General features: G+C 57.1%; 1 protein-coding gene across 2 annotated transcripts in view; it reads left to right on the forward strand.

The window, feature by feature from the left end:
• Positions 1–10109: 10109 nt before the first annotated feature.
• ANKRD33B (ankyrin repeat domain 33B) overlaps positions 10110–18475 on the forward strand; it is a 79283-nt gene continuing 70917 nt past the window's right edge. Inside the window, exon 1 of one of the 2 annotated variants that reach the window (XM_051853567.2) lies at positions 10110–11444. In XM_051853567.2, coding sequence (XP_051709527.1) covers positions 11091–11444 — 354 coding nt within the window. In that variant the 5' untranslated portion in view covers positions 10110–11090. The remainder of the gene's footprint in view (positions 11445–18475) is intronic. The other variant, XM_002714089.5, reaches the window with a different exon arrangement.

Genomic DNA, 18475 nt, shown 5'->3' on the forward strand with positions numbered 1-18475 from the left:
TGAGGTAGCCTAATCGGCCTTATTTCCCGGTCTAGAACTCGGAACATTTCCCTCCGTAAACTAGAGCGGGTGCTCCAATGAGCTGAGCAGAGCAGGCTGGCCACTTCAGAGTTCCTCTCCTTGGGAGGCAGGGGCGGGGAGAGAGCGCAGAGGAGAAAAGCCTGATTGATTGACATCCGGCCGCTTCATTCAGGGAGGAGGAGAGCAGAGGGAGCTTGGTTGTAGTGCAGACTGCTCCCCAGCTCTCTCGATTTCTCAGAAAACCAGAGAACGGGTCCGTTTCAGGCTGTGGGCCTCAGTATGGGTGACTCCATTCTGACTTTCAGTCCGGTCTTTGGAGAGCCAAGAGGAGAGCCCAGTCGGGAACAGCGACCTCCTACGCTTTTTATTTAATGACTAAGCGCGCTCACAGAGACCAGGGAGTAGCCACAGCTGCGCCTCAGGTGGCTCTTCCCTCTGAAGCCAGGAGTACACCTGCGAGGGAGGAGGCGGGTGGGGGAGGTGTGTACACGCCAGGAGGGTGGGAGTCATGATGGGATGGCGTGTGCATGTGGAAGTCTGTTAGGTTCTAGAAGCCGTCCAATGTTTGTTATTCCTGGCTCCTGTCTCAGGCCATAAGGAAAGAAGGCCATCAGGTTGGAGGCCAGAGAGCAGCCTGGACTCCTAGAGGTGGCCCCAAAGCAGACCTGCCAGTCCCACCAGCGCCATGGGTTGTGGGACCTCGTGGGCCTGAGAGGCCGGGACACAGCAATGCTACCCCTGCCTCCATCTTTCTCTGCCTCCATCTCTGATCCAGGATCACACCTGTTAGGCCACCCCAAAACACATGGAATACTGGAGTTAGAGGGTAGGTTTATTGTTGGGTGGGGGAAGCCCACGGTCCGGGGGTGGGGGTGGGTAGAGGGCAAGAGGTTAGGAGAGAGGAGAGTGAAAGAGAGAGATCAAGAGAGAGAGCAGGTGTTCAGTTACAGGTCCTGTTAAAACTTTTCGAGGGGTGGGGTGGGGGTTGGCAGGGAAGTAGGAGCATCGAATCCCATTAGGGTGGGGGTGGGGGTGGAGCTGACACCTGTGGTCACCTGGCTTCCAGCAGTGTGGGGGGGGGCAGAACCCAAGATGGCGCCACAGATAAGACTGCACCATTTTACTAACAACAACGAGGTCTCCAGGGGCTGCTCCCTTGGCTGAGCTCCACTTTGTTGCTTCTTCCAGACTCTGGTGCCATGGGTGTCATGCCTCGTCTGTCACTTAGGGAATGCTCACTGTGGGCGGGCTTTCCAAATTAGCTCATTTAATCCTCCCCCAAATCTATGCTCTGTGCCCACAGGGAGCCCGAAGCATACAGTAGCCGAGAGGCCGCCCTGCTTGTCCAGGGAGCTCCCGTGTGTCCTGATCCTGGGGTGTTGCCAAGCTTCCAAGCAAGGCTGGCTAGAGGGGTGGTGGTGGTTTCCAGGGGGTGGTTGCAGGCTGGAGCTCCTGGGCACCTTCTCTGCCATCAGGGCCTTTCTTTGGCTTAAAGTGTGCAGGAACAGATCTGTGGGGCACACATTCCCAATGGGCGACCTGGCCGTGAGGAATCCGATATAAACAATGATTAGCTAAGCTGTGGAGCCAACAAGAAATGTCCAAGCCAGCATTGGCCCTTCTGGGATGGGACCACTGGGAGGGTGGGAGGCAGGGATTCCATTCCCCGAGGGAGCCTGGAGGGGGTGGGGCAGGATCTCCAGCCGGAATCAGAGGAATTCCCTCCCCTAGGGAAAGGACCCAGGCAAGGGTCATCCTGCCTGCCACACACTGGGGCAGCCCATCGTCATCAGGGGCTGACTCAGCTCCAGGTATCCTGGTAAGCCTTTCTCACGCCTTTTTCTCAGTGTTCTACCTGACCCCTATGAGGCAGGTACGGGTGCCCTAGCGAGGGATGAACAACGTACCCGAGGTACAAAGTGCTGCGTTAAAAATAAAGGAATTGCAGAGCCACACCCGAGGCGACTTCAGAAAGTGAATGAAAATGACATGATTTTGGTGCAAAGACAGTGTTGAAATCCAGGCTTCGGTTTTTCAAAATACACACCTCAATTTTAAGCATTTTTGACCTCAAAATGTTTACGTGACCCTTCAGCACCTGCTACTGTTTCTTGGCAAATGGTCACAGATGGCCATGGGGATAGACTCACGACACAAGAGTGCTACACAGTTTGTGGAAAATGGAATTAAGAGATAAGTTTATTTTGATGTAAACTTGTGTTGAAATCCATGCATACAAGGGGTCTTCAAGCAGTTCATGAAAAAAATAGGCATGTAGTTCAAATTTTTTTGCACCAAAACAAACCTATGTTTTAATTCCATTTTCCACAAACTTTTGAAGTGCCCTCATATTATGGAAGTCCTTACAAATGGGCAATCATGTGTCCTTGGAGAGGGAGAGAGAAAGGGAGAGAGGGTTGGGTGAGGGGATTCTTATTGTGGTTTTGTGTTGTACAGAGCCAGTGGGATTCTCTGCTCGTGGGAGTAACCCTGGTTCCAGTGCTGGAATGAAAAGTACGCACAGTGGACAGTGGCCCACTGAGCTGGCTGCGATTCCTGGGAGTCTGGGAGCCATGTCAGGGTGGAGGGGGCTGGTCTGGGCGTGGGGCTGGCTGGTGGAAAGATGAGGGCCAGGAGAATGGACGCTGCCAGGGACGGATGCAGCCTGAGGGAAATGCAGTGTGGAGTGAGGACTGCTGACAGAGTGCTCGGAGCAAGGCTTCCCGAGAGTGCTGGCTTGGGGAGAAGAGACTGCATTCAGCCTGAGGTGTTCTGAGAGTTTAGGGAAAAGGTTTTTTTTAAAAAAATTAGGCTGAAATAGTTTAGAACTCTTCTCCAAAGAGCAGATCACCTGAGCCAAACCGAGAGGCAGGGTGTGGCTCCATTCCTTTGATAAGCTGGGGGAGAGCAACTTGGAACAGGAATTTCGGACTCCTGGAGGGAGCGGGATTGACAGGTGAGCAGTGAAGTGTGGCCCTGTTTGCTGAGGCGGGGCATGTGCCACGTGCTGAGTTCTTCAGAGCCTGGTGGCACAGGCCAGGGGAGCTCTCCAGCCAAAGTTAACAAGGACAATGCCAGGGAGCTCTCCTGCAGCCTGGCGCCTGCTCCCTGATGCACACAGTCAGGCTCTAGGGAAGGCGGAGACAGGTGCAAGCGCTGACTTTTCCTTTCTAACAGTTCTACTGCTGAGAAGCAGCCAGCCAGAGTCAGCCCCTGTCCCTCCGTGGTGCCCCTCTGCACTACGCAGCTCTCTGCTGGAGTAACTATCACACCAAGAGGAGCAGCCTGGGAGGGAAGACGGCTGGCTTCGGCTCGAAGTCCAAGGTGGAGCAGCACCCCCGGCCCAGCCTCTGGTGGTGGCTGCCGATGGTGGAGTGTGGAGAGGCGGCAGGGAGCAGAGAGACAGGGGCCACCTTCCCCCCTCCCTGTGGTCTCTCCTTGTGAAGCCATCACGGGGCTCTGCGCTGGCATCCTAATCCAATCTCATCACTTCCGAAGGGCCCCACCTTCAGACACCATAACTGGATCAAGCCTACCCTAATCCATCAGCTACTACCATTCACGCACGAAGCATTCACAGGAGACTTTGGAGCTCAAACATCTGCGTGAATTTGGAGAGCTAAATCCTCCCACTTGGAGTCATAAAGCCTCCAGTCTGGTTTGTTGTGCTCCACAGCAGTACCTGTGTTAGCCAGCTTTTCACGACCACCATGAAATAGCTGAGGCAGCCTCACTTCAGAGTGAGAAAAGGTTTATGTAGCTCCATCTGGGAGGTTCAAGCCCATGGCCAGAAAGGCCCACTGTTTTTGGGGAGGGCAGTAGATGGTAGTGGTGGGGTGTGTGTGTGGAGCAAGGGTCCCTGCTGACCCAGGAAGCAGAGAATGGCTGGGCCTAAACTTGGCTTTTACAACAGCCATCAGGAGAGCTAGCTTCCAAGGCCGTGACTTGCGTGACCTCCCACTGAGCCCACCTCCGGCGTTTCCACTCTCTCCACCATTCCCTTCTGAGCTGGAGGCTTAACACCCTGTAGGAGCTCACATTCTAACCAAGGCAAAGTGCGTTGTGCTTCCCCATCTAAATTCAGGAACCTTATGGAGGTCCTGCTCTTTCTATCCCTCCTCTGCAGCGATGTCTGCCGACCCTTCTGATCTGCATGCTGTGCAGGCACTGGCTGCAAGCACAGTGCTCCCAGCCCTGCGAGGTGTTGCAAGCGGCACCAGGCTAGGAGACTTTTGTGTCCTTTCCAGCCTCGGAGTGGGTATCTAGCGTAAGAATTTGACAAATCAATGCAAAACCAATACATTCTACTGAGACGCGAGTTTGTGATGGAAAGCAGGGATGGAGGCTGTATCAGTGAAGAAACCAGAAGCCAGGTCTCAAAGGGGGAGTGGTCACTGAAGCACCTGTGCAGGCTGCTGAGGCCTGGGAACCAGCACCCCGCCCCCAAGTCAGAATCCCAACCCCCAGGACCATATTTGGAAATAGGGTCATTGAGGTGGAATTAAAGATGAGGCCATTGGAGCAGGCAGTCCCCAATCCCATCTGATTGGGGTCCTCATATAAAGGGGAGGTGTGGGCACAGGGATGTGTCCACAGGGAGACGCCATGTACAGATGAGGGAGCTTCTGCATTCTAAGGAGCAGCAGGGGCCACCAGCAAGCCAGGGGCAGGGGGAGGGAAGCAACCCCAGCCACACCGCGATCTTGGATCGCAGCCCCCTAAGTGTGAGAGTGTGAGTTTGCTGTTTAAGGCCCTGGTCTGGTACTTTGCCATGGCAGCCTGGGCAAAGGAGTATGGCAGGGCACTTTCAATGTTACTTCATGGCGGTGGCATGGGCAGGCCCAGGAGGCAGACTGAATCCTGCACACAGGCCCGTGTCCTTTGTCCGTGAGCTTTGTCCCGTGGGTTCACTGGGACCTGAAGCTGACTGAGAGAAGTGGAATGACAGGCAAAACCCAACCGTGCCATTCACAATGGCCATTTAAAAAATCTGAGTGAGTCTTTGCTTGATTACTGAATTGACGCTCGGTATGGAAGGTCCCGGGCGCCAGCGTGCAGGCCCTGCGTTAAGCACACACAGGTCCTAGCTCAGAGCCCAGCACGATGTCTCTGTCCCTCCTGGCTGCCAGACTGGCAACTCAAGGGGTGTGAGCTCCCATGTCTCCCACAACTGTCAGGGCCGGGCCAGGCCAAAGCCAGGAAGTTCATCGGGGACTCCACGGGCCATCCAAGCACTTGTGCCGTCCTCCACTGTTTTTTTCCCAGGCCATTAGCAGGGAGCTGGATCAGAAGTGGAGCAGCTGGGACATTAACTGGCCCCCATATGGGATGCCAGCATTGCAGGCGGTGGCTTTACCTGCTACACCACAACACCACCCCCTGCCTTCTCTTTCATTTAACAGGGATTTGTTGAACATTAACCAAGATGCTTGGACACCCTTGAAGGTATATGTGTTTTTAAAAAAATGAGTGAGATCTGGTCCCTGCCCAAGTTGAGCTCTCAGGTTAGAGAGGAAGAGAGTTTTGCAAAGTGCTATTGGACAATGATAATAAGTTATTCTATTCTAGGAGTGCACACAAAGGGGCAGTGATGGGAAAAGCGTGGCATTTCTCCTGTCCTTGGGGGAGGTCATGGAATAGCTTCTGCTGAGTGGGTCTTTAATAGCCTCTTTTTTTTTTTGACAGGCAGAGTGGACAGTGAGAAAGAGAGAGACAGACAGAAAGGTCTTCCTTTTGCCATTGGTTCACCCTGCAATGGCTGCTGTGGCCGGCGCACTGCGCTGATCTGAAGGCAGGAGCCAGGTGCTTATCCTGGTATCCCATGGGGTGCAGGGCCCAAGGACTTGGGCCATCCTCCACTGCACTCCCGGGCCACAGCAGAGAGCTGGCCTGGAAGAGGGGCAACCGGGACAGAATCCGGCGCCCCGACCGGGACTAGAACCCGGTGTGCCGGTGCCGCAAGGCGGAGGATTAGCCTATTGAGCCATAAGGGTGACAGTTCTAGTCCCAGCTGCTCCCCTTTGATCCAGCTCTCTGCGATGGCCTGGGGAAGCAGTGGAAGATGGCTCAAGTCCTTGGGCCCCTGCAACCATGTAGGAGACCAAGAAGAGGCTCCTGGCTTCGGATCGGCACAGCTCTGGCCGTTGCAGCCATCTGGGGAGTAAACCAGTGGACAGAAGAAGACCTCTCTCTCTGTATCTACTGCTCTCTGTAACTCTTTCAAATAAAAGTAAAATAAATCTTTTAAAAAAAATCCCCTTTATTCAGTTGAGGATCCAAGACCTTTTGTCGCTAGGGTAATCAGCGCTTATGCCCACTAGTGCTAACTGCCAGAAAGGGAGGAAAGGTGGCAGAGTGGGCAGTTAAGCGCGCAGGCATTCCCTTCTCCCAGATATTTAACCACCAGGGCGGGAAGCTTTCCTCAAAGAAACGCAGGAGTTCGGATTACAGCGGGAGGGACCCAGCAGCTGTCCACTGCACACTAATCTCTTCAACGGGGAGATCCAGAAATACCCCAGCAGAGCTGGCCTCGTATTTCTAAGCAGGTCAGGGGGTAATCTGGCCCCTGCGATCCCACAGATTGACTTCAGCGTGCTCTGGGGTGCATCCACTTAGTGCCATCCACTCAGGGAAACTTGCAAAACCTCCAGAACAACTCGTTTTGGTGGACTTGTCCGGTTTTAGAGAAGTGGACAGGAGGTGCCCTGTCCCCGGCTCCCACTGACTTTCTGTGGACAGAAAGCTGGAGGGCTGGTGGCTACCCTCACAAGGTCATGGGCATCTCCAGCTCCACCCTTTGAAGTCCTTATTCAGAGGAAGGCAGCACCCAGAAAACAGCACCCAGCCCTGTGCCTTCGGCTTCTTCTCTGACGACTCCGAGGGCAGGCGGTCTTCCCTTCTTTGGACCAGGGCCTGCACTGTCCTCTCCCCTAAGGGGATAGTCCCCCACCATCGGCAATATAATAGGCCTGTTTCATTTAAAGAGCTTTATTACTGCTCACCATGGGACAACAGGGATTAACCAAATAACATGCTCAGATTTTCCTTCCTGAATTACAAGAAGACATCATTACATTATGGTTAAGAACCAATCACTTGGCTGGTGCTGTGGTTTGGTGGGTAAAGCCGCTGCCTGCAGTGCCGGCATCCCATATGGACACTGACTCAAGTCCTGGCCACTCTACTTCCGATGCAGCTCTCTGCTATGGCCTGGGAAAGCAGTAGAAGATGGCCCAAGTGCTTGGGTCCCTGCATGGGAGATCCAGAAGAAGCTCCTGGCCCCTGGCTTCAGATCAGTGTAGCTCCAGCCATTGCAGCCAATTGGAGAGTGAACCAGCAGATGGAGGACCTTTCTCTCTTTGCCTCTGCTTCTCTGTAACTCTGCCTTTCAAATAAATAAATAAATCTTACAAACAAAACAAAACAAAAAACCAATCGCTCGGAAGCCAGTGCAATGAATGGTTTTCCTACAATAAGTGTTTTTCTCACATTTGGCTTTTTTTTAAAAAATGCGCTTTGTGTTTATTTCTTTCAATTGCTATTAACAGAAACCAACTCTGGAGAGCTTCTCAGTGGAAGCAAAGCACTACCTTAGAAGAGTACTCTCTCCCGAGATGGCTTTGAACTGCTATTGCCTTGTTTGTCCCAGGATCTCCACTGGCATTTTTCTAGAACAGCAGGATCCGCCTAGCCCCGAGTCTTTCCATCCAAGATCCAGGTATGGCCACCAGGTCTCTTTTCCCGAGAACTGTTTGCTTGACTTTAATCTCATTTGAAAGGCAGAGAGACAGAGATCTTCCATCCGTTGGTTCACTTCCTAAATGCCTGCAACAGCTAGGGGTGGGCTGGGCTGGGCGGGAGCCGGGAGCCGGGAGCCAGGAGCCAGGGACTCAGTCTAGGTCTATCACAGTGGTAGCAGGGGCCTACTACTTGAACCATCATTTGCTGCTCCCCAGGGTGTGCATTAGCAGGCAGCTGGATGAGCTGCTGAGTAGCTGGGACTGGAGTCAGGCACTCATATAGGCTGCAGGTGTTTCAGACAGTGAGTTAAGAGCTGCACCAAATGCCAGCCGCAGAGAATGGTTTTTACGGTCTCATATGCTTCTTCCTTAACATTCTAGACTCTGGGTCATAATAGGTTTCAAGAAGGTGGGATGGGCTTCTAAGGACGTATCCTAAGATGCATTTGTGTGCACTAAGGAACATGATGCAAACACCCGACACTTGAGGAGCGGGAGACGGGTCAAGCGCCGGCAAACACACAGCTGCAGCCCCTCAGGCCAGTCTGCAGTCACAGCGCACTCCGCACCCCCATGGAAGCATCAGCAGCATTTCTCATTCGCTCCACGTGGGCCCGTCCTCTTGGCAAACAAGGCAACACATTTGGAGAAGCAGCTCTAGCAGTTGACATTATCCAGGGGGCACAGATCCTTTCATTTCTACAGTGAAAGTGAATTCTGTGTGCTCAGCCTCCGACAGTGGCAGAGGGCTGACACCGACTCTCCGTCAGTCCTCCTCGGGGCCGGGAGGTAGTAGCTGGTTATTTTACCAACCCTGCATGCGCTCTGTGCCCAGTTCGCTCCCCCCGCCCCGCCCACCTTGCTTTCCAAAGGCGTGGAGGACACTGCAGGTGCAGTCAGCTCTCTGTTGTTAAACACGAATACACTGCTTGTAACTTTTAAAGGCCTGAGACAGCAATAGAATTGAGCTAGCGCTGAGTTTTCTTCACAGTCCAAATTACTCAATACAACGAACAATTTGTGTAACAGATACGCATGTCACAATTTAAATAATTCACTGAACTCAATTCATTGAAACTCAAGTGTCTCGGATGTAAAAATTTCTCAAAGTGCAGATTCAAAAGTTGGTTATCCAGAGTTGGCAGCTTCAGGAAACCTTTCTCCTGCCCCACACTGTACACACAGCACAGAAATGTTGACTTTACTAAAGATGCCTGTGCCTGATCTGGGGCTTGAGCCATCTTCCGGAAGGGCTGAGAATCTATTGTCTTGGTGGTGCTAGGGGGGAATGGTCAGCTGGGTCAGGAGTCTGATCACCCTGAAACGGGCTCCCTCTCCTGCTTTCCTCTAGAGGGAAAGCCACCGCAGATTTATTGGCACACCCACATTTCTAAGAATGGGAAGGAGGAAGTGGGGAGCCTCCCCTCCGTTCCTTGGTGACTTGGGCAGGTGCAGGAGCTGGCGGCAGGACACTAGACCAGGGTGCAAGGTGCTTCCCTGGGGAAAACCCAGACCCCTCACCCAAGAAGCGGTCACACCTGCTGGGTTTCTAACTTTACACGGTGCTTGAGGGGCTGGGCGGGGAGGGGGCCAGCAAAGCAACTCTGCCCTTGCCCTCAGGGGCATGTCAACTGGGAACCCCTCCCCCACCCCACGGCCTTAACAGGCTTCTGGAAACGCTGAAACCACCGCGCACAGCCTCGAAGCGGGGGAATTCCCAGTGGGAATTTCTGCAACCCCGGCCAGTTACAGAAAAAGTAAAAATGCCCCGTGCAGCGGGGCATTCTGGGCTTCAGAAAGCAAGTCCGGAAAGCAGGGGAAGCCAGCGAGCTGAAGCTCACCACTAGCTCCGGTGCACTGGGGTGTGTACGCATCTTCACCAGAAACCGGTGCGCAAGGGTCCCCCAGCCTTTCCGCCCGGGGCTGGGCCGGCCTGGTGATCACACGACCGTGGCTCCGGCTTGGCGCTGTGCGACCCCAGCAGCTCAAGAAGCCTCAAGTTCAAACCTCCCTGTGGCCCGCATTGCCCCTTCGGTTAAGCTCGGTTCCTCCACGATGCTCTTGGCTCGCCTGGCCAAGTCTGGCCCACGGTGGCTATTTGTCCAGTTTTGTTCACATGGACATCCCACGGTTTGGCTCCTGGTGGGCACACTGTCGAGACTGGTGGGAAAAAAGGAAGGAAAGGAGGCGGGGGCTGGTGCGGGGGACAGAGAGAGGCGGTGGTCTCGGCATTGGCCAGCCTCGTTCGTCCCATGAACAGCATCGCCCACCGAGGCGGGGGCGCGCCCTCGCACCTCACCTGCCCGCACCGTCTTCTCCATCGAGACGGGACCCACTGCGCAGCCTCTTCCATCAAGTCAGGTGGCCCCGCGGCGAACCCTCCCCTTCCCCTCCCCCAACCTCGCTCCGGGACCGACGCGGAGGGGCCAAGGCCCGGCCTGGGGGCGCTCCGAGCGCGCCACGGTAGGGGCTGCGGCCCTGCCCCGCGCTCTCTTCCGTCGCTAGGCTCAGGTGCCAGCTCCCGGTGCTGAGGGTGGGGACCTAGGTGCCCCCCCATCCCGGTCCAGATGCCCCATACCCACCCCTCCCAGGGTCTCCTGGACCAAGCTGCGAGCCACAGCTGGCCCGGGTTCTGCGGACCCCTTCCCTCCGGGCTTGGATCCCTTGGTGGCAGCCGCGAGCCCCCAGTTTGGAGGACACGGTCCTAGGGGGCACCGGATTCTCCGGTCTCAACTCCGCCGCAGTCCGGGTGGAGTCGGCTCCCGGGCAGTGAGGACACTGGCCCCGCGGGTCTCGGGACCTGACGCCCGCGGCGGGGGCGCACCTCTTGGAGACGCTGGAAGCCACCTCGGCCTTCGGCCTTCGGCGTCCCGCGACCCCCGCCCCCGCCCCCAGCCCCGGCGGGCGGAGGGAGGGGCGAGCACTCGCCGCCGCCCGCGACCCGGTTCTCGGCGTCTTCGCTGCTCGTTTCGCTTCTCTTGCGCGTGCTTTTTCTGCTCCGGGCGCACCGCTCAGCGCTCGGGCCGGAGAGACGCGCCGCCAACCGGGGCCCGGGCGGGCGTCTCCCCCGCGCGGCCGCCCCGCCCGCCCGCGCACGCACGCACGCCTGGAAAGCCCCCGCGGCTCCTCCCCGCCCCGGGGCTTTTCTCCGGCCGCCCGGGACTTCTTAGCGAGCGCAGCCGCCAGGCGCTCGTGTCCGCCGGGCTGCAGCGCGCGGGCCGCTGCTTCTCCCGGGATTCAGGGGGCGAAGAGCGGTGACCCCGGTGCGCGCTCCGCGCCCGCGTCTACCCGCCCGCGCCCCGGCCCCCGGCCCGCGTCCCGGCCGCCAGCATGGTGCTGCTGGCCGGGCCCGGGCCGGAGGGCGGCGGGGCGCGCTGCGTGTCCCCGCAGCCGCTGACCCCACCTCGGGGCACGGAGGCCGACGAGGAGCTAGGGGAGTATGAGGAGTACGAGGACTTCTCCAGCCTGCCGGACACCCGCAGCATCGCCTCGGACGACTCCTTCTACCCTCCGGGAGGCGAGGAGGAGTTCGGCGCCCCGAGCGACGACAGCGTCCAGGAGGGCGTCCCGGAGACGGCGACCATCCTGCGCGCCGCCTGCGCCAACGACGTGGGGCTGCTGCGGGCGCTGGTGCGGCGGGGGCCGTGCGTGGACGAGGTGCAGGAGACGGACCGCAACGGCCGGGTGAGCTGGCGTTCCCTCAGGGCGTGGGGCCCGTCGGCTCCCTGTCTCCCTCCCCGCATCCTGAGCCGCTCCGAGCCCTGCGCCGGCCGGTCGGAGGTTGCGCTGTCTCCGCTCGGAGCGCCTTACCCTCTTGGTCTCGGCGCGCGGCTTGTAGGGAGCCCTAGGTGGCCGCCCGTCCGCGGCCGGTGTGCGGGTCGCAGTTTACTCTGGGCGTGCGCCCGTCCCGCGTCCTCAGAGCATCCTCTTCTCGTTGACACCCGGGGGGAGGGTCCTCTCTCCAAATTCCCCGGGGAGGGGGGCGTGTTGTGGCGCGCTGGCATCCAGGGTTGGTCCCTATTGTGGGGTCTCTCCAACGTGGCCTCTCTAACCGGTACCTCTCCCCGCGCCCCTGGCGGGCGACCCTTCTTTCCGCCCAGCGCCCCTCGCACACTCTCTCGCTGCCCTGTGCCAAGAGCGCGGGTGTGCCGACCCGCCGCGCGCGGATTCGGACCTCCTGGGTTCCTGCGCCGTCACCGCAGCGAACCTGGCCTGGGTGCGAACGGGTGGCGTGCGGGAGACACGGGGGGTGCCGTTAAAGACTCGGAGAAAGCGAGAAGTCTTTAGAAAAGGAAGGGAAAAAGTTGGCTCGAGGAGACTCCAGGAACGGCTTGTGGAACACAAACTACCCAACATGATGCGGGGTAAATCGGCAGTGACCCCCGCGGCCAAGTCCCGCCGAGGTTGTGCCGGCGCCCTCCTCTGAGCTTCGTGCTCCGCGGGGCGCGCGGCAGGTGCAGAGTCAGGGCTGAGCTGTTCGTGCTCAGAAACCCACGGCTGACACAAAGTCACGGGCTTTCCCTTGGGGGCCCCGCTGACCCTATGCCTTCGGTTGATCTTGGGGGCAGTGGGCTGGGCTGGGCTGGTGAGGGTCGCTTTCTGCTTTGGGAGCTCCAAGAGACCTTTGAGCTTGGAGGGAGAGGCGGTGCTGGTTGGGAAGTGTCAGTCAAGGAGAGGGAAGGAGGTGAAGGGCGAGCAGGTGGGCTGCAGCTGTGGTCTTTGCACCCTGGCGGGGCAGGCAGTGAGGGCTGCAGCCTCTCCTGGGACTGCTCCTGCAGCCCTGCTTTCGGTTTCACTGAGTGTGAGAGTTTGCAGGCTCTGGTGTTTCTATGGGAACCTTGGCTCCCTTCAGCAGGTGCTGGGAATCCCCCAAAGCTCAGGCACACGTTTCGGGGGGGGGTGTCTCTGCCCTGGGCAGCCCAGCCCCGCCCCCACCGTGAGGCACCCTTAGGCTTCCTCAGCTGCGTTACCTCTCCATGAGAAGCAGAAGACACAAGCAAATCCAAGCCGAAGGCTTAGACCTGGCTCCCCAGGGTTCCTGCCCGGGGCTGTGGGCGGGAATGGCGCAGGTGCCCGTGTTCTGCTCTGTGAAGCTGGTGCACCAGCTCCTGGTTGGTTGCTTTCTCACCTGACACCCCCTTGCTCAGAAGAGAGCCGGCAGGTGTGGCTTGGTGTTCTCAGCCTGGCAAACCTTTTGTTTCGCTGCTTTGCGTCTCCGCCTCTCTGCTCCCCATCAGATAACGGTGGGGATGATGGGAGGAGGCCATGAGACCCCGGACTCTGGTTTTCGGGTCAGAAGGAGCATAGCCTTGCGGAGGGGAAGGCAGGCATCTCCCTCCTTCCCAGCGGCCCCTGCGTGGTATTGAGTGCACCTGCTGAAAGGATTCAGTGTGGCCAAGGCCCATTGCAGGAGCCCATGGGACGTGGGGTCTGAGCTTAAGTGTTTTCTGCACGCCTACTGTGCGCTGTTAGGTGCTTTAGGGGACTCGGTGCCTCCACCAGTTCCTGCCTTTGCGAGTCATCACCTTTGACAGGAGGACTGCTGATGCTTCCATGCAGAGACTGGAAGAGGGGACGGGAGAGAGAGGGAGGCTTGGGATGCCAAGTGTGAAAACCCTCCGAGGGGAGACCCAAGGAGGAGGCTGTGGCCAAAGGCCCCAGTGACGGGGCGACATTCCAGCCAGGCAGCTGGAGTTGAGAGGAGGGTGGCATGTGCAGTGTGGCCAAGGTGTGGCTTAGAGAGGAGGGACTGTGGGAACCAAGGCCAGAGAGGCACACCTGGGCCAGGTGAGGAGTGGCCAGCCTGGGCTAGCTGAGTGAGAAGTTGGAAATTGAACAGCAGACTGGTTTCAGCTTGGCAGCTGGTCACACAGGTTCCGTTTTAAGGGCACCTTGGCTGGAAGGCCTTTCTGCCTTCCCTTGGTGAAGCCAGCAGCAGCCACAGCTGGGGAGGAGCAGTCCAGGGTCCAGGGGTCTCTCTCTGAGGTCTGAAATTGTGCCCAGGATGGCCAGCTGAGGGAGCAGAGGCACAGAGAAGGTGTCTGGGGTAAGAGCATTTAGGCAACCAGATCAGCAAGTGCAAAGGCCCTGAGGCAGGGGCCTCCCGTCATATGGGAGCAGTGAGGAAGGCCCTAGAGCTTCAGTGAAGTAGGGGGTGGTTGCATTAGTGACAGAATGACAGCTCACAGGTGCCACCCACAGCCAGCGTTGCCTCTTTGTGGTGGTGTGATGGTTGGGCTGTTTGTGTCTGGTCATTAAGGATGTAGCCAGGTGACAAGGCTTTGTTTAGGATAGCAGGTTCCTGCTGAGACTGGTGGATGTCGGATGTGGCTCAGCTTCTGTTTTCCTACTGGAATATCAATCTTTACGGCTCTGGAAGGATTGCCTGGTTTAATTTGCAACATGTAAATGTTTGGCAAATCACTCGCCGGGACATTGAGAGCATGCCCTCGATGTCTATTGGATTTGCGGTGTTGTGTCCCCTCTGGCGTGCTGCCGTGAAAGCTGCTGTCCTTAATCTTTCAATCCCACCCCTGGCTTCACCTTTTCTGCCACGGCGGCCCTGGAGACAGAGGGAACAAAGGAGCTGGCTGTCCCGACTGCCGCCCGTGGGTGGTTTGACTCCGAGCCACACTGTACCCCTCTCTTTGTGGACTTCTACTCTTGCAGGTTGAAATCCCAGGGCCTCCCGGTGCACATTTCCAGCCCTTTCCCCACCCCACCCCCCGGGCTCACACCACACACCTGGTCTGGGATGTCTCTCTGCTCTTAGGGGGAGGCATAAATGTAAATTTCCTGGATTCCAGGTTGTGATCGGGACTTCATGAGGAACTATACTTGAGAAATGTGTTGTTTGCTTGTTTCTTTGATTGCCACTGAGATTTATAAACTTGGGAATCACCTTTCCCCACAATGGAAATTACATGATTGGAATTCATGTCCAGGCTTCTGCCTTTACCAGGCCTCGGTCTCCATGGCCCGGGTGTGCATAGAAACGAGCTAATTAGTATAGACAGCGAATACTCCGGTCCCTGCCAGATCTGGCCTCTCGCCTGTCTGTACCGGGAGAGGTTTGCTTTGCTGTTTGGGGGTATCTCTTAGGGTCCGGGTTGTGGGAAGTGGGAGTGTGGAGCAGCAGGCAGACTGGGAGCCCACGGGGCAGGGACAGAAAGGAGCCCACTGAAATGGACCAGGGCAGAGCTGGCCAGGCTCGGGGCAGGCAGGTTGATGGATGTCACTTCTTCTTCCTCTTCTGCTGACCATGGTGGGTTCCTGTGGGCCATCAGCAGTCAAGAAGCCCAGGTAGTATTGTTAAAGATTTATTTATTCGAAAGGCAGAGTTAGAAGGACAGACCTTCCATCCACTGGTTCGCTCCTCCAGTGGCTGCAATAGCTGAGGTTGGGTCAGGCTGCAGCCAGGAACCTGAAATTCCATCCAGGTCTCCCATGAGGTTGCAGGGCCCTGGGCACTCAGGTCGTCTTCTGCTGCTTTCCCAGGCACATTAGCAGGGAGCTGGATCTGTGGTGGAGCAGCCAGGACTTGAACTGGCACTCATACGAAATGCTGGTGACACAGGCAGCGGCTTAACCCCCAGAGCCACAGTGCCGTCTGCATGTCTATGTGTTGATGTATCGGTCAGCTATGGCCATGGTGACTCTGTCCAACAACCACCTGTGAAACCTCACAGGTGCCTACAGCCGTGGCCACTTTCCTGAGGCTGGCCCCGCCCTGCTCAGCTCCAGGAGGCTAGATCTGCACGTTCATCGCATTCAGCTGGTGCGTTGGACTCATTGGGGATGTTCTTTAGAAATCCTAGTGCCCAGGCCACATCCCAGCCCACTTGAGTGAGAAGAAGGCCTGGGGACTGTGTGAAGCTGTCCTCTGCGGGGTGACTCAGCTCTGCTCCACGTGCGCTCTCAGCCTCCAGCAGGCTGGCCCGCGCCGGCTCTCCGCGGCAGGGGCAGGGTTCCAGGAGAGCCAGTGGGACCTCGTGAGCTTCATCTTGGCCCGGGTTCAATGTCCTTCTGCTGATGCAAGTCTCAAGGCCAAGCCTGGGCTCGAGGGGGAGGAAATAGACACCCCAGCCCTCAAGAGGCAGGAGCTGTGACGCCCTGGCAGAGCCAGGGGGAGGATGGGGTTGTATGTGCAGTGAGTTGCTACAGTAAGGATGAGGCTGTGGGAGGGACACCCACCGAGCTGTCCCCGTGGGGGTCCCTCAGACGGAACCCCTGGCCCAAACAGCTGCTATACTGGCTGTGTGTGTGTGTGTGTGTAACCGGAGCCCCTCCCCCCACCCGAGTCTGCTCACCCAGCAGACTGAGCCCACACAGGGGTGGCAGAAGAAGGTAGGTGTGTATTGCGCAGTGCTGAGCAAGGGGCCGATGGCTAGTGCTGAATTCCTGGCTCCTTGAGGGGCTTGGGTGAGGTTCCTGTCCGTTGACGCTGGTGCAAATCCCTGGGTGGGATGAGTGCTGTGGCCGCCGCCTCTGGTCGCACATGCCACGTCCCTGGGGAGCTGGCAGAGTAGGCTTCAGTCTGTCGGGCTGCTGCTTCCGGCTCAGGGACTGGGATTCCTGGAGAGAGGAGGCGGAATGTAAGGATGTTGTCTGCAGACGTGATGAAAGCTCTCCTGAGTCTTGTGATCCAGGACCCCTGGGGCTGGCGGCCACTCCCTCCATTCAGTGAGTGAGTTGTAGATCTAAGGGGAGGCGGGGAGGGAGGCCTGGGAGACCCAGTTGGTAGTGTCTGAGGTCAGCCAGGAGAGGCCGGCTGCGTGGTGCGGTCTTCTGGCTGCCTCGCAGGCATTGGCTCTTGGTCCTTTTAATGAGCCACTTGGATGACTCAAATTCAGGCTCTGTTTGCCACTTAGCATTATTATTAAGAGAAAATAGCTCTTGAATTTAAAAAAAATCCCTTGGTGTAAACATATTTATGTTTATATTACTGTTGTTATTTTTAAGGATCAGCTGCTAGTTCTGCTCTGATCTCCAGAAACCAAGACGGGGCTGTGCTCACGGGGGTGTCTTGTGCATTTGTCTGAGCCAACAGGTGCCTATGCCTGGGGCTTCTGCACAAATCCCAGGGTGTACTTGGGCATCCCAATCCTGATCTCCTGATTGAGGGATTATCCCTTGTCTCAAGGGGAGTGAAGAATTTTCTGAAATGAATTAAGAAACACAGTTTGGATGCATTTAACAGCAAGTGTTTGGGAAATGTTCAATCAGGATTTCCAAGGTGTCTTGTGTCACGGTGACTCCCAGAGAGCATGGTTCTTAGCTCTGGCTGGACATTGGCAACATCTAGAATGTTCCAAAAAATCCTGGTGCCCAGACCACATCCCACACACCACCTAAGTTAGAATGGGGGGGAAGGGAGAATGGTGAACAATATTTTTTTAGAGCTCCTGGGTAATTGCACTGTGTGGCCGCATTGAGCATTCATGGTAGGGAGCTTTGAAATGCAAAGTGTGGTGCTCAGACCAGGAGCTTCTGAGGAATGGAAGGTCCCAGGCCCCTGCCCATACCTGTGAATCCAGTCTGCCTTCCAGCCTGATCCTCCCATATTTCTGAGGCACCGTGGTCTTGGAGAGGCCCTAGTACATGGCACCTCATTCGTCCCTAGGAGCCCTGTGATGTGGGTGTGGTTGTCTTGGTTCCTGGGGCTGAGCCAGGAGGCAAATCCGAGGCTGTCTGGTTTTGGCACTCATTATGCCTGCAGCCCCATCCTCAGCCCAGGGTGCAGCAGTCCTGGTTGGGCCCCACAGAGGACGATGGGATACAGCCGGAGGAAGGGTGGGTTGGGGGCTCGCACGGAAACGGGAGTGGCCTGGAGGCGGGAGTGGCCCGTGGAGATGGTGCTGTGTGTGCCCTGGGGACTGTGAGAAGATCCCCCTGTGAAGCGTGGAGTTGCTGCCTGGTAGCCTTTTCCAATTGCTGTTGGTTGGCCAGGCCCTCCTCATTCAGTCACCGAGGGAAGGCCCAGCACCTTAGCGATTGAGCTAGTGGGAGGGTGAGCAGGCTGCAGAGCCAGAGAGCTTGTCGCAGTGAGCAGGGCAGGGGGCGGGCTGGCCCCAGGCACCGACTGATTTGTTTTCGACTTATCGCTACTGTGGAGAACCTTGGCCGGAGAGCCAAGTGGAGGGGATGATTCTGCATGCTCCTGGTATCCCCAACACCAGCCTTCCAAGACCTGCTGTCACTTCAATGGGCAGAGTTCCATCTAATGGCACTGTGTGTGTGTCTGCATGTGGGCACGTGTGTATATGCTGTTCATATGTGCTGGCATATGTGTGAATTGTACATGCATGTATGTATAGATGCCTGTGCCTGCATGTACATGTGTGTATGCATATGTTTGTGTATGTGTGCGTGTGGAGGTTTCGGAAGCACAGAAGGACTGTTGTCCTCAGATTAGATCCGGAAGGGATTTCAGGGGTCACCAAATCCCGTCATTTCCTAGATGAAGTAGCAGGACACAGAGTGGACAGGACTGGGTGTGGCAGGAGAGCTGGGCTCGAACCCTCACTCCTAGGCTACTCTGGTGGGGCCTCTGCAGGGGGCCTGAGCGATCCCTGTTTACCTCCTTGCTGTGTCCAGAGCAGTGGGAGCTTCGAGTGTGGTGGGTGGTGGGGTGATGTTGACCGTGTGAGTTCTTTCCCACCCTGTCCTTGGACAGGAAGACCAAGGAGGCGGTGCTGGAGAAATGCAGGGCAGTG

This window comes from Oryctolagus cuniculus, chromosome 14 (assembly GCF_964237555.1).
Source record: "Oryctolagus cuniculus chromosome 14, mOryCun1.1, whole genome shotgun sequence".
NCBI lineage: Eukaryota > Metazoa > Chordata > Mammalia > Lagomorpha > Leporidae > Oryctolagus > Oryctolagus cuniculus.